This window comes from Podarcis bocagei, assembly GCF_964188305.1.
Source record: "Podarcis bocagei genome assembly, chromosome: 5".
Taxonomy (NCBI): Eukaryota; Metazoa; Chordata; class Lepidosauria; order Squamata; family Lacertidae; genus Podarcis; species Podarcis bocagei.
In genome coordinates this window covers 12233360-12246855 of record NC_138129.1, presented here as the reverse complement: position 1 = coordinate 12246855, position 13496 = coordinate 12233360, and the positions used below count along the sequence as shown (strand labels likewise).

General features: G+C 44.0%; 1 protein-coding gene across 8 annotated transcripts in view; it reads left to right on the top strand.

Annotated features, from left to right (window-relative positions):
- The window catches only part of CDH4 (cadherin 4), an 828450-nt gene that overhangs the window by 683831 nt on the left and 131123 nt on the right, over positions 1 to 13496 (top strand). For all 8 annotated transcript variants that reach the window (XM_081196108.1, XM_081196107.1, XM_081196113.1 and 5 more), the window contains one exon: positions 11978 to 12150. In XM_081196108.1, the coding sequence (XP_081052234.1) occupies positions 11978 to 12150 (173 nt within the window). The remainder of the gene's footprint in view (positions 1 to 11977; positions 12151 to 13496) is intronic.

Genomic DNA, 13496 nt, shown 5'->3' with positions numbered 1-13496 from the left:
CTGGAGGGAGTTCAGAGAACCTGGTTCCCGTAGCGACGGAAAGCGAACGGCTTGGCCGTCAGGTAGCCCCGAATTTCGGAGCGAAGAGTACGGCGTAGCTGCTTAGCGGTCGAGGGAAGCCATTGCCGACCTCCATTTAGCGAAGCCCCGAGCTTGGTGCGAAAGCGCTGCATTCTCACGCAAAGAAACTCCGACCAAGAACCTTTAAAAGTGTGAAAATATCAACAAGGAAGTCGGGAGGAGATCCAAGAATTAAGCGGAGTTCAGCCTGAAACGAAATCTGCTCAGCACAGCGCGACTTCAGTGCTGGGAAAAAATGAAAGTGAGTTGCCTTGGCGGACACTTTGTTTCTCTTTCTATCTATCTCCCTTACCAAGTGAACTTTATCTAGAGACTAAATATCAAAAGACCGGTGGGAGGAAGGAGGAGACCAGGGACACACAGTTGCTGTTGAGAGTCCTTGAGGAACGGAGGGGGAAAAACGAAAGGAGCTTTTCACCCGCGTTTTGAACTTGAAAGATAAAGGGAAGGTGAACCGGAAAAGAAGGCTCCATTGCTGTTAACAGACTGCAGACTGCAGAGTGTGGTGGACTGAGGAAAAAGGCGCTTACACTCACTCCCGCGGAGAGATATATATATTCACTTTGGTCTCTCTACAAACATATTTCTCCCCCTTTTGCCCCTTATTTCCTTTCTCTTTCCTTTCCTACTCTTCAGGACTGCTGGATAGAAAAGACGGATCGTTTGGACCGTTCTAGAAAATAGGAAATGGCGACATCCCGGAAACTGTGATACTTTGAAGGGACTTAGCGACCTCTAGCGGATAGACTAAAATTAATGGACTTACTTGTGGACTCCCTTCCACGTTTCCCCCCCCCCTTTTTTTTTTTTTTTGATTTTTCTCTTAGCTCTTTTCTATCCCACCTTTCTTTAGCAGATATTAGACTGTTTATCCACTGGACTGTGGAACCGCTCTGGACAGAAAAGAGTAATGTTGGGGAGAGTTATGGGATTGGTAAATGTCTGAGCAGGAAATAATATATTTATACGAAACTGCTAGTGAAAGGGAAATTGTGGAGGGGGGAGATTGAGTACGGTAAGGGGAGGCGGAGAAAATATAAGAGAAAACACAGGAGCATAAAATGTCACATACGGTCAAGAAAGGTATGAACGGGGGGACCCCCGGAGAAAGGAGGGGATCTAAACAAGAACCTGATCCCAAGACAGATATTATGAAAATGCTAGTGGAAATTAAGCAGAGTCAAAATAATTTAGAGCAGAAGTTAGAACAAGTGGATAGTAAAATTGGTAACATGGATAAAAAAATAGACGAAACAGTAAATGAAATTAAAGGCCAGATTAAAGAAATATTTAAAAGAACGCAAAATGTAGAAGAAGGGGTGAAGAAGACAAAATTGGAATTAAAGGATATTAAACGGGATAAGGAAAGAATTAGAGTTGAAATGTCGGATTTAAATAGAGCGCAAGAGGAGTTAAAAGATGTTATCGCAATGAATGAACTCCGACAGAGAGAGGTGAATCTTAGGTTGAGAGCCATCCCGGAGACACAAGGTGAGAACATAAAAGAAATACTGATAAGAGAACTGGCGGCCTGGATGGATGTGACACTAGAAGAAATGACGGGAAACGTACAGAATGCATTTAGAATGCGTATCAAAACATCAAAATCCAAAAAGTTTACAGGCGACTGTCTGATAACATTTAGAGACAAAGAATTTCGAAATAAGGTGTTGCAAAAGAACAGAGAAAAAAGACTAAATATAGGGGGAAATTATATAATTATTTTCAAAGATGTCCCAATTAGACTACTTAAACGAAGAGACTTTTATAAACCACTAGCACAGACTTTGAAAAAGAATAGAATCGAATTTAGATGGGAGTTCCCTGAGGGAATATCATTCGAATATAAAGGGAAAAGACATAGACTAATGAACTCAGAAGAGACCGGGAAATTCCTGAGGAAATATAAGGAATTAAGAACAGAGGAAGGTGGAGTAAGAGAAGTAGAGGAAGGATCACCTAGAAATAAGAGGACAGAGGACGAACAAGAAACGAACGGAAGCGGATCAGAAGAAGAGGAAGAGGAGGAAGGGGAGGAAGAAAGCACAGAAAACCAATAAAGGAAGGAGACAGGGAAGAAGTTAAGACAGTAATGATTCGATGGGCTAATGATGTGGGCCACGCTATACAATTTGAAGACTGGGAGAATTTATGGAAGGAGGGCCTGAACTTTACGGCATGTATGACTGTGAAAGAGAACGTCATGAAGATGTTTCACAGGTGGTATATAACACCTGTGAAATTGTCAAGAATGTACAAAGTAGATAGTAAATGCTGGAAGTGCGAGGAGAAGGAGGGTGCCTTCTACCACATGTGGTGGGAGTGCAAGAGAGTGAGAGAATTTTGGGAAGAAGTCTACACTGAACTAAAAAAGGTTTTAAAGTATACATTCACTAAAAAATCCGAAATTTTTCTGTTAGGAATATTAGGGAACGAAATTAAAAAGAAAGATCATAAATTTATGTATTATGCAACAACAGCTGCAAGGATAGTCCTTGCCCAAAAGTGGAAAAAAAAGGAAAGGCCAACAATAGAGGAGTGGAGATCGAAGTTATTAGAATACTCAGACTTGGATAGGTTAACGGGTAAGATCAGACACCTAAGAGACCAAAATTTCGTCAAAGACTGGGGGAAATATGCAGATTACTTGGAACACCTTAGTGAAGGTCAAATAACGCTAAGGGGATTTAGAGAAGCACTGTAAAAGAGGAAGAGGTATTGCCCAAGAAAAACAGAGGTATAAGAGTATCAAACGGCAATACATAATAGGTAATGTGTACTTCCGATTCTTATTGTGGAAGATTCACGGGCGGGCTGAAGGAAGTCCAGAAAGAAATGACTATGTTAATTTGACAGATGTAAAAATTCCTTTGTATATATGGAGTATCTATTCTGCGCTGTTTTTCTCTTCTTAAATTTTGCTTTGAAATCTTATTCTTTATTCTTTATTTTCTTTCTGTTTTTACTTTTTGGAAAATCAATAAATACTTAAAAAAAAAAAAAAGAAAAATTGGGCTTGTCTTATACACGGGTAGTGGAGAAATGGGATGGGCGATTGGTGGATGCAGTGAGCAGGAGATTGCCAGCAATATTTTTGTGGGTGATTGATGGGTGTGGGAAAGTCCGCTGGCTATTGGCTGCTGCAGCAATTGGGCAGGCGATTGGCGCTTGTCTTTGGCGAGCATGCAGATGATTGGTTGCTTCGCCGATGTGCATGTGAGTGGCTGCTGCGGTCCTGCAGGTGAGCAATTTTCGGCAACCCCTCTCCCCCCAAAAAAAGCTCAACAAATCTGGGCAACCCCCCCCAAAAAAAACCCCTCAACAATTCTGGCAATCTCTCCCCCCAAAAAGCTGAACAACTCCGGACAATCTCCCCCCATTTTCTCTATTTTTAGTCCCCAAAAAGAGGACTAAACACATGGGGGCATGTTATACATGGAAGAATAAGGTATTTTAAATTGCAAAACAGAAAATGTAAAAAACACACGGTGTTTTTTGCTTCATAAGACACACATTTTTCCTTCTAAAAAGTAAGGGGAAATGTCTGTGCGCCTTATGGAGTGAATGCGTGGGCCCTGGAGCCGAATTGCCCAGGGGCGAAAAGCAGATCGTGGTTTTTTGTTTTTTGTTGTTTTTTTAGAAAGAGGCAAGGGGGTGTTGAAACAAAGCCACTGAGCAGCTGATCGGCAAGTGATCGGGAGGGAGATAAGGGACGCTAGCGATAAAGGAGCTATAAAGGCTGCCTGGAAGTGGGGAGGTAAAGACAGCAAACTTGCAAGGAGAGGAGACAGGAATACTAAAACAAGCAATGAGGAGAGAAATTAGAAGAGGAGCAAGAAACTGCTCCAGCTAAGGAAAAGACACTAAGGCAAGCAAGAGGGAAGGGGGTGTTGAAACAAAGCCACTGAGCAGCAGATCGGCAAGCGATCGGGAGGGAGATGAGGGACTCTAGCAATAAAGGAGGCTGCCTGGGAGGGGGATGGATCCTCAGGATTTTTTGCATTGGGTCATCCCAAATTCACCATCAGATCACATAGCATGTCCATGGCTACAGCCTGCACCAAAAAAATCACGCATCCACTGTTTCGTGGGGCCGCAATGGTGCAAAAAACGTGGTTGCAAAGCACAGATCCACATGGATTCTCAGGATTTTTGCATTGGGCTACCTCCAAACTCACCGTCAAATCACATATCATGTCTGTGGCCACAGCATGAACCACAAAAATCATACATCCACTGTTTTGTTCAGAATATTTTTTTCTTGTTTTCCTCCTCTAAAAACTAGGTGCATCTTATGGAGCGAAAAATACGATATAGATAGATAGATAGATAGATAGATAGATAGATAGATAGATAGATAGATGATAGATACAGATAGGTAGCCGTGTTGGTCTGCCATAGTCAAAATAAAAAAAAATCCTTCCTGTAGCACCTTAAAGACCAACTAAGTTAGTTCTTGGTATGAGCTTTCGTGTGCATGCACACTTCTTCAGATACACTGAAACAGAAGTTGCCAGATCCTTCTATATAGTGAGAAGGTGGGGAGGGGTATTACTCAGAAGGGTGGTGGGAATGGGAGATTGGCAGATAGCTGAGATGAGCCTGTTGACGACTCTTAACGACTGTAATAGGTCTTACAGGAAAAGGCAAGGGGTGAGAAGGTGAGAAATGGCTTAGTCATGTATAATGAGATAAGAATCCAATGTCTTTGTTCAGACCAGATAGATAGAAAAAATATCATGGCAGATAAGGCTCTCAATGACTACTAGCCAGGATGACTATGCTCTACCTCCATGGTGAATGGCAGTAATGTTTCTGAAGACCAGTTGCTGGAAATCATGAATGGGGAGAGGGCTCCTGTGATTGGGTCCTGCTTGCAGGTTTCCCACAGGGATACGATTGGCCACTGTGAGACCTGGAGGCTGCTCTAGATGGGCCATTGAGCTGATCCACCAGGCTCTTCTTGTGACCTTAGGACTCAGTGGTATCTGAACTGAAGGAGTTCATTTCAGAACCCATGACATACTTGCGAAGCTCCTCTCCCACACTCAACTTCTGTCCTTTCCCCTCAAATGCTCATAAGCACACTATCCGTTCCGCAAAACATCACATATTCAGGAGGAAAAATCGCCAGAAGGGAAACTTTCCATCAACGGAAAGACATTATTAGCTCAGGTTAATGAAGATCTAATATAATATGGCTGTTACTACACGTCTGCCCATAATGATTGAATTTTTTTTTTCTATGGGGGAATGATTAAATTAACTATCGTGTAGTTCGGAAATTAGACCAAAAAGGTTAACCAACCTTTAATGATTTGGCAATAATAAGAATTTATAAACATAAACTGTAAGGTGCAGCTCAGTAAAGAATAATTATCACTGTTTTATGTTTAGATCACAGCACTAGACAAAGTGTTGTTGGGGAAAGGTTGTACATTGCCTGCAGGCATAAAGAGCAAAGTGGAAGGGTTTTTAGACGAGGGTTTGGCCTCTTGATAAATGCCCCATTACCTCTCTGTTTCAACATGCATTAAGTCTAACTAATGAACATCAATCTTGCTTTAACCTAGCTTGGTTTAATGGCAATTCTAATACAGCTATAAAAATAAAGCTTTTGGGTGATAGCTGTTCAAAGAGTTTAGAACTTCAGAGGCGGTCATAATTCCACACTGCGTGCCCTTGGGTCTTCCTTCCATTTTGGACACATAATTTTTGGCAATTAACTTACATTAATGACGAAAATGACAAGCATTCTGTGGGTCAGGCACAGCCCTGCTTTGCCAGAGCTGCTGGCCAAAGGAAGGAGCTGTGGTTGTGAAACTATCACAGCCATCCAGAATTAGCCTTTGTCCTTATTACAGAAATTAATATTGTCCTCATTCCATAAATTAATAATGTGCAGCTTGAAGCACCTGGAAGTACAAGAACAGACTCCTTTTGGAATAAATCATTTTCCAGACAGAAAAATGTTATTCAAACTTTCACCTGCAGAACTTTCTTCATAACAGAATTAAAATTAAAACAATACATCCAAAACATTCATACCATAGGTAGGCAAACTAAGGCCTGGGGGGCGGATCCGGCCCAATCGCCTTCTAAATCTGGCCCACGGATGGTCTTTTATTTAAAATGCATCTCTGGGTTATTTGTGGGGCATAGGAATTTGTTCATTTTTTCCCCGAAATATAGTCCTGCCCCCCCCCACAAGGTCTGAGGGACAGTGAACCAGCCCCCTGCTGAAAAAGTTTGCTGACCTCTGATTCATACAATGTCTTGTGCTGTCCAGCACAGGCTCAGAAATTTAGAAAAGATGAAATAATCCCCTAGATCCTGTTCACACGTACTTCGGACAAGGCACGTGTCCCCCATCTTATATTTGTGCAACTGCTTCTTCTAGCCTAAGTGTAGAACCTGACATTTGTCCCTATTTAAATCTGTTTTCTTAGTTTTGGCCCGGTTCTCCAATCTATTAAGGTAATCTTGAATCTTGATTTTCTCTTCTGGCTACTTCACAAGGTCATTGTGTGGATAGAAGCCCAGTGGGTATGACAAAGCATGCCTGCTGAGCTGGAATAATAATAATAATAATAATAATAATAATAATAATAATAATAATAATAATAATAATAGGTAAAGGTACCCCTGTCCGTACGGGCCTGTCTTGACAGACTCTAGGGTTGTGCGCTCATCTCACTCTAGAGGCCGGGAGCCAGCGCTGTCCACAGACACTTCCGGGTCACGTGGCCAGCGTGACAAAGCTGCTCTGGCGAGCCAGCACAGAACACGGAAACACCGTTTACCTTCCCGCTATAAAGCGGTACCTATTTATCTACTTGCACCCGGGGGTGCTTTCGAACTGCTAGGTTGGCAGGCGCTGGGACCGAGCAACGGGAGCGCACCCCACCGCGGGGATTCGAACCGCCGACCATGTGATCGGCAAGTCCTAGGCGCTGAGGTTTAACCCACAGCACCACCCGCGTCCCAATAATAATAATAATAATAATAGGAATCAATGCTAGATCCATCAAATGTGGCTTTCAGCAGGTGCCAGGAGAGGCAACAGTCAACCAGGAAACCTTTTCAGCTCATTGACCTGAGCTTTGGCAGTTCTCATGTTAGTGGGAAATGTCAAGAGGCAAACACTGATCAAGACCAACCCATTTAGAAAGAAAAATAAATGTTTGCCCGTTACCCCCTTGAATTCAAGAAGGTCATTTATCACTTGAGCGATAAAGGTGCTCTCAGGAAGAGCACTTAGATTTCGGAAACGGCATGTGCACTGACACAATAAAATACACATATGTGCAGTTGTCACACATCCTAATCCACTCTTGAGTTGCAAGCCAGGAGCATTGCCCCAAATAGGGATTTTGTCATGCTTGAAGTGGCTTTCGGTACATCCGGTGTAAATCTAGACTAATGCAAATGCAGAACATTTCTTTAAATTAAAAAAAGAAGAAGAAGTGTTGCTCTTTCATCACAAAGGTTGGAGAGGCGCCAAAGGAGGTGCCAGAATGAGAATATCAAACCTAGGCTTGTAGTGCCTGGAGCGGCGAAGTATTAAAAGTGGCACTGAAAGAGTTGTGGGAAGGAGGAGTGAACAGAGCAGGGGGAAAGAGTGAGTGTGGGGTAGAATAAAAACAGAGAGAGGCACAAGTCCCTTCCCGATACATCAAAGGATAGTGGAGCAAGATAAATGGCTCCCCATCCAGGGCATATGGATACTAGAATAAAGAAGGAGCCCTCACTAGGGATGGGGAAGAAATCTGATTCCGTTCACATTTAAAGGCAAGCCTACTTAATTCACCCTTCAATATTTGTGCTTCTCTGAATTTTTCAGTCCACTTCTCCATCCAACTAATGGACACAAGGATGCATACCAGAGGGTAAATTTCACCATAAAATACCTATACTGGTGAAATTAACGTACCAAACTGATAAACAGGGGAAATTCATTTGCAAAATGGGTAAAGGTAAAGGACCCCTGATATTTAAGTCCTGTCGTGAACAACTCTGGCGTCTCGCTTTACTGGCCGAGGGAGCCGACGTTTGTCCGCAGACAGTTTTTCCAGGTCATGTGGCCAGCATAACTAAGCCGCTTCTTGCAAAACCAGAACAGCGCACGGAAACGCCTTTACCTTCCCGCTGGAGTGGTACCTATTTATCTACTTGCACTTTGACGTGCTTTCGAACTGCTAGGTTAGCAGGAGCAGGGACCAAGCAACGGGAGCTCACCCCATTGTGGGGATTCGAACCGCCGACCTTCCGTTCAGCAAGCCCTAGGCTCAGTGGTTTAGACCACAGCACCACCCGCGTCCCTTGCAAAATGTGTGCTTTGGTCAAAAATCATGTGCTAAAATATTTCCATTAGGAGAAATTCACATTACAAAATGCTAATCAGTGCAAACTAATATGGAGAGCTGAACTGAAGATTGGAAAAATGAGAAACCGAGAGAACCCGAAATGGACAGGTTCATCCATCCCTATTCCTGATATATCAAATTATGGGAGGAAGAAGGAAAGCAGTGGCAGGTGGCTAGATGGAATGATCACAGTGGTCCCCTCTCCTGCACGTAGGAGAGGATTAAATCAGTAGGAGTGCTGAGGAAATCTCAGTTTCAATAGACTGCAAAAGTAGATAGAGAACTAGTGAGTGGTCCTTGCAGCTGTGTCTTAAGACATCATTGCCCATGTTACTTAAATGGGGTGTGCTTTGTTCCTAACTACTTAAATAAGCCATGGTGGAATTGCATGGTGCTTTGTATAGGAAGCTGGGTGACAAAGAAGTTTTCGTCCAAGCATAAAAAATGGGTAGGGGGGAGATGTGTGTGTGTGTGTGTGTGTGTGTGTGTGTGTGTGAGAGAGAGAGAGAGAGAGAGAGAGAGAGAGAGAGAGAGAATGACATGAATAGTGTTTCTCCCTTAGGGAGAAAGTTATGGAGCATTTACCTTGGGACAAAGCAGCCATTTCTTAGGGAAAGGACAAATGGGTGTACATTATAGTATAAGAAGAGCTCTGTCTAGTTAGTCCAGCACCCTGCTCTCAAAGTGGCTGACCATGTGATTATGGGATGTTGCAATGCTCCGCAGCTGGTATTCAGGGACTTATTGCTTCCAAAAGTGATGCTAGAGCATAGCCATCACACCTACAGGTCATCGATGGCCTTATCCTCTCTGAAAATCCCTGCCCTGGTAAGATGTCCAAGATTACTATTATTGTTGTAATTTAGTTTTTATCAAAGATTTTTTGTGATACAAAACAAACAAATAAACAAGGGAAAGTACATATAGCATCCCCACTTTCAATTCATAGAGTCATTTTTCACAGCTCATTTACATTCGGTATGAGACACTATTGTCATAGACATTGGGGAAATTGAGAGGGGAGAGGGAGGGTTGGGGGTGATGACCTTTGCATAGCGTTTGTGCGGGGGTTTTGTGCAAGCGTCTCACGGACAGGTCCTTTATTTATGTAGTTATTTGTTTTTATTGGCATTGTGAGAGATTGGAAGGTCCAAGGCTTGGTTTGTATTTGGTTCTCTGTCCAACTGGGTTAACCCCATGAGCCCCAAGAACAAAGAAGGCTCCATAAACAGTCCTATGTGAGATGGGGAGATGTGGTCACCTCTGATCCTGGATTTTGAGTACCATTAAGGACTGCAAAGTGAGTAAAACTGACACATGCAGCACAATTGACTATTGTGCCCGTGCATGTTCGTTTCAGTGAGGATTGTGCAAAATAACTGCTCAGTGTATTGTGTCCCTTATCAACTATAGCAGGCATGCCCAACAGGTAGATTGTGATTTGCCAGCAGATCACTAGACGTCTGTGGTAGATCACTGGAAGATCACTGGCTCCCCCCAAAGAAGCTGAACAAGTTTGGGTCTCCTAAAAGAAACTTTGATCTCAACCCTAAAAAACAGGGCTTTCCCTTAAAAAGCTCAACAACTTTGAACCCCCCTAAAGGGGGTAGATCACTGCCAGTCTTTAACTCTGTGAGTAGATCACAGTCTCTTGGGAGTTGGCCACCCCTGAACTATAGCATATGAGCTGGGGGGGGGCGGTCCTTCCAGGCAACAGACTATCTTGGAAGGTTCTGCCAACTCAAACCCTGAAGCTTTCATCTCCAGCTTCTTTGTGGCTTCTTCCTTTCAGTGCACTCCAGTACGATAGCATTCCCTACGTGATTCAGCCCAGGGATGTTTGATGATTTCAGCTGCTTTCAGCCTGCAACCTTGCTGCCTCTGTAAATTTCTGGGAGATAAGTTAAGTACATTTTTTGGTGTGCTCAGGAAAGTGCTCCAGGTTAACGCAGCAGCTCTGCCTGCCATCTCCATTGATATTCTTGTGTGAATACCATCTTTTTTGTTGTGGTGGTGGTTGCGAAAGGTTAAATGGACGCTCCGCTAGTGAGCCACGTTTCCAAGCGCTGCCAAAAACACCGCCCCACTTTCACAACCCCTGTGGAAGTGGGGCAGCATTTTGTTGGACGCAGCAATGCTTCTGGATACCAGTTGCTGGTGTTCACTCTCCTGCGGGAAGAGTGCTCTTCTTCTCAAATCCTGCTTGCAGGTTTCCAACAGGCATCTTGTTGGCCACTGTGAGAACAGGATGATGGGCTAGGTGGACCATTGGCTTGATCCAGCAGGTCTCTCCAGAGGAGGGCAACCAAAATGGTCAAAGGCCTGGAAACGATGCCTTATGAGGAACGGCTAAGGGAGCTGGGCATGTTTAGCCTGGAGAAGAGGAGGTTAAGGGGTGATATGATAGCCATGTTCAAATATATAAAAGGATGTCACATAGAGGAGGGAGAAAGGTTGTTTTCTGCTGCTCCAGAGAAGCGGACACGGAGCAATGGATCCAAACTACAAGAAAGAAGATTCCACCTAAACATTAGGAAGAACTTCCTGACAGTAAGAGCTGTTCGACAGTGGAATTTGCTGCCAAGGAGTGTGGTGGAGTCTCCTACTTTGGAGGTCTTTAAGCAGAGGCTTGACAACCATATGTCAGGAGTGCTCTGATGGTGTTTCCTGCTTGGCAGGGGGTTGGACTCGATGGCCCTTGTGGTCTCTTCCAACTCTATGATTCTATGATTCTATGATTCTTCTTATGTCAATGTTTTCAAGAGGGAGGGATTTGTTTGCTTTTTCGTGGCTCCCTGGAAGGGGATTACTTTCATGAGCAATAACAATGGCAGAAGTTTTCTCTGTGTGTCCTCTTGCCTTTTTTTTGGTAAAGCCCAGGACCCAAATTTTATAGCCCTCTAGCAGCTACAGTGCCTCATTTACCAGAAGTAATGCACCGTATTTTTCGCTCTATAAGACGCACCAGACCATAAGACGCACCTAGTTTTTGGAGGAGGAAAACAAGAAAAAAAGTATTCTGAATCCCAGAAGCCAGAACAGCAAGAGGGATCGCTGCGCAGTGAAAGCAGCAATCCCTCTTGCTGTTCTGGCTTCTGGGATAGCTGCGCAGCCTGCATTCGCTCCATAAGACACACACACATTTCCCCTTACTTTTTAGGAGGGAAAAAGTGAGTCTTATAGAGCAAAAAATACGGTATTTAGTGTTAACCTCAGAAGTGTATACTTGATTCTGACCAAACTAAGCCTCCTGATGTATATTGTGCTTCAAAGACCAAGATGGCAATTTGCAATTCAATAGCCTCCCATGTGATTTAAGGTTAAACATCCGCGTGTTGGCTAGCAGAGAACAACAATAGTTAACCAACAGTTAACATCAGTTAATCAACCAATCAAGATGCTTAGAGAGCTCTTCCTGATCTTCTTTAGCTTCTACGGAATCTTCCAGTTAAACCCTTTCATCAACACATACAGGCATACTCCATTTCAGATGGTGATTGATTCTGTTGTCATTTCCACCTTGTGTGAAGGAACCTACGTGATGACAGTGACGGCCAACGATGCAGACGACGTCACTACAGCCAACGGGATGGTGAGGTACCGGATTGTGACGCAAACCCCACAGAGCCCATCGCAGAACATGTTCACCATTAACAGCGAGACTGGAGACATCGTCACGGTGGCTGCTGGGCTTGACAGAGAGGTAAGAGTTCAATGAGAAGCAGAATGAGCATGCATGATGGCTTCTCATCACTGGGGTGGGGGCCTTTGCCTCCAACGCTTGCCTTGGTACCCAAGTAGCAGCTCCAAGAAGCCCAGGCACCTCTTACCCTAACTTAAGTTTATTTAAGTTAGGGTAATTTATCTGAACTAAATATTCAGCTGCTGGAATGCATCTGGGAAGCCCTGATGCACCTCTGAGTTGAAGCAGAGGGGACATTTGCAGAGAAGAATCAGTGGGCGGGAGAATGTCTCTTAACCCTTCCTCCCATGCACTGCTTTCCCTCCTACAGCTCGCCTCCAAGTCACTTTCCGCTTTTGATATGACAAATGTGTATCCAAAACCCCAGTTCTAATGTGGGTGAGGAAGATATGGATGTGATGCTGGTAGGGGATTGGTTAAACACATCCTCCCCTGTGCTGCATCTCCACCATACGCATGGACCATTAGATCTCAATCTAAAGTCTTTCTGGGATGCAGGTGGCACTGTGGGTTAAACCACAGAGCCTAGGGCTTCCTGATCAGAAGGTTGGCGGTTCGAATCCCCGCGATGGGGTGAGCTCCCGTTTCTCAGTCCCTGCTCCTGCCAACCTAGCAGTTCAAAAGCACGTCAAAGTGCAAGTAGATAAATAGGTACCGCTCTGGCAGGAAGGTAAACGGCGTTTCCATGTGCTGCTCTGGTTCGCCAGAAGCGTCTTAGTCATGCTGGCAACATGACCCGGAAGCTGTACGCTGGCTCCCTCAGCCAGTAAAGCGAGATGAGCGCCGCAACCCCAGAGTCGGTCACGACTGGACCTAATGGTTAGGGGTCCCTTTACCTAAAGTCTTTCTCCGAGTCTCTCCTTTGGGAGAGCTTCAGAGGCTGATGACAGATTCAAGGGCCTTTTCAGTTGCAGCTTCAGATTTATGGGATGTTCTCCCCAGTGAGTTCTGCCAGGCACCTTCCCTGACACCTTTTCTGTGCCAGGTGAAAACGTACCTTTCCTCCAGGCTTTTGATCGACTATGATGGTGTTGTTTGCTATAAATGTGCTGCCAAACCTTTATGATGTTGTTGCTTGAGGGAAGCAGGGTTGCTTTGTGTATTTTCATATGAATCGCATGTATTTTTGCATAAATAGGTTTATATAGTATTATTATTTTATTATAATTTATATCCTGCCCTCAATCAAAAGATCTCTGGGCGGTTCACAGAATAAGGGTGGTTCGCAGAGTAATATATTTTTAGTTGTGCTTATGTTTTTAAATGGGTTGTGAGTCACAGCTAGTGACTAGCAAGTTTCGTAAATAGTGAAGATGACAAAATAATGGTGTTGATGATGGTGACGA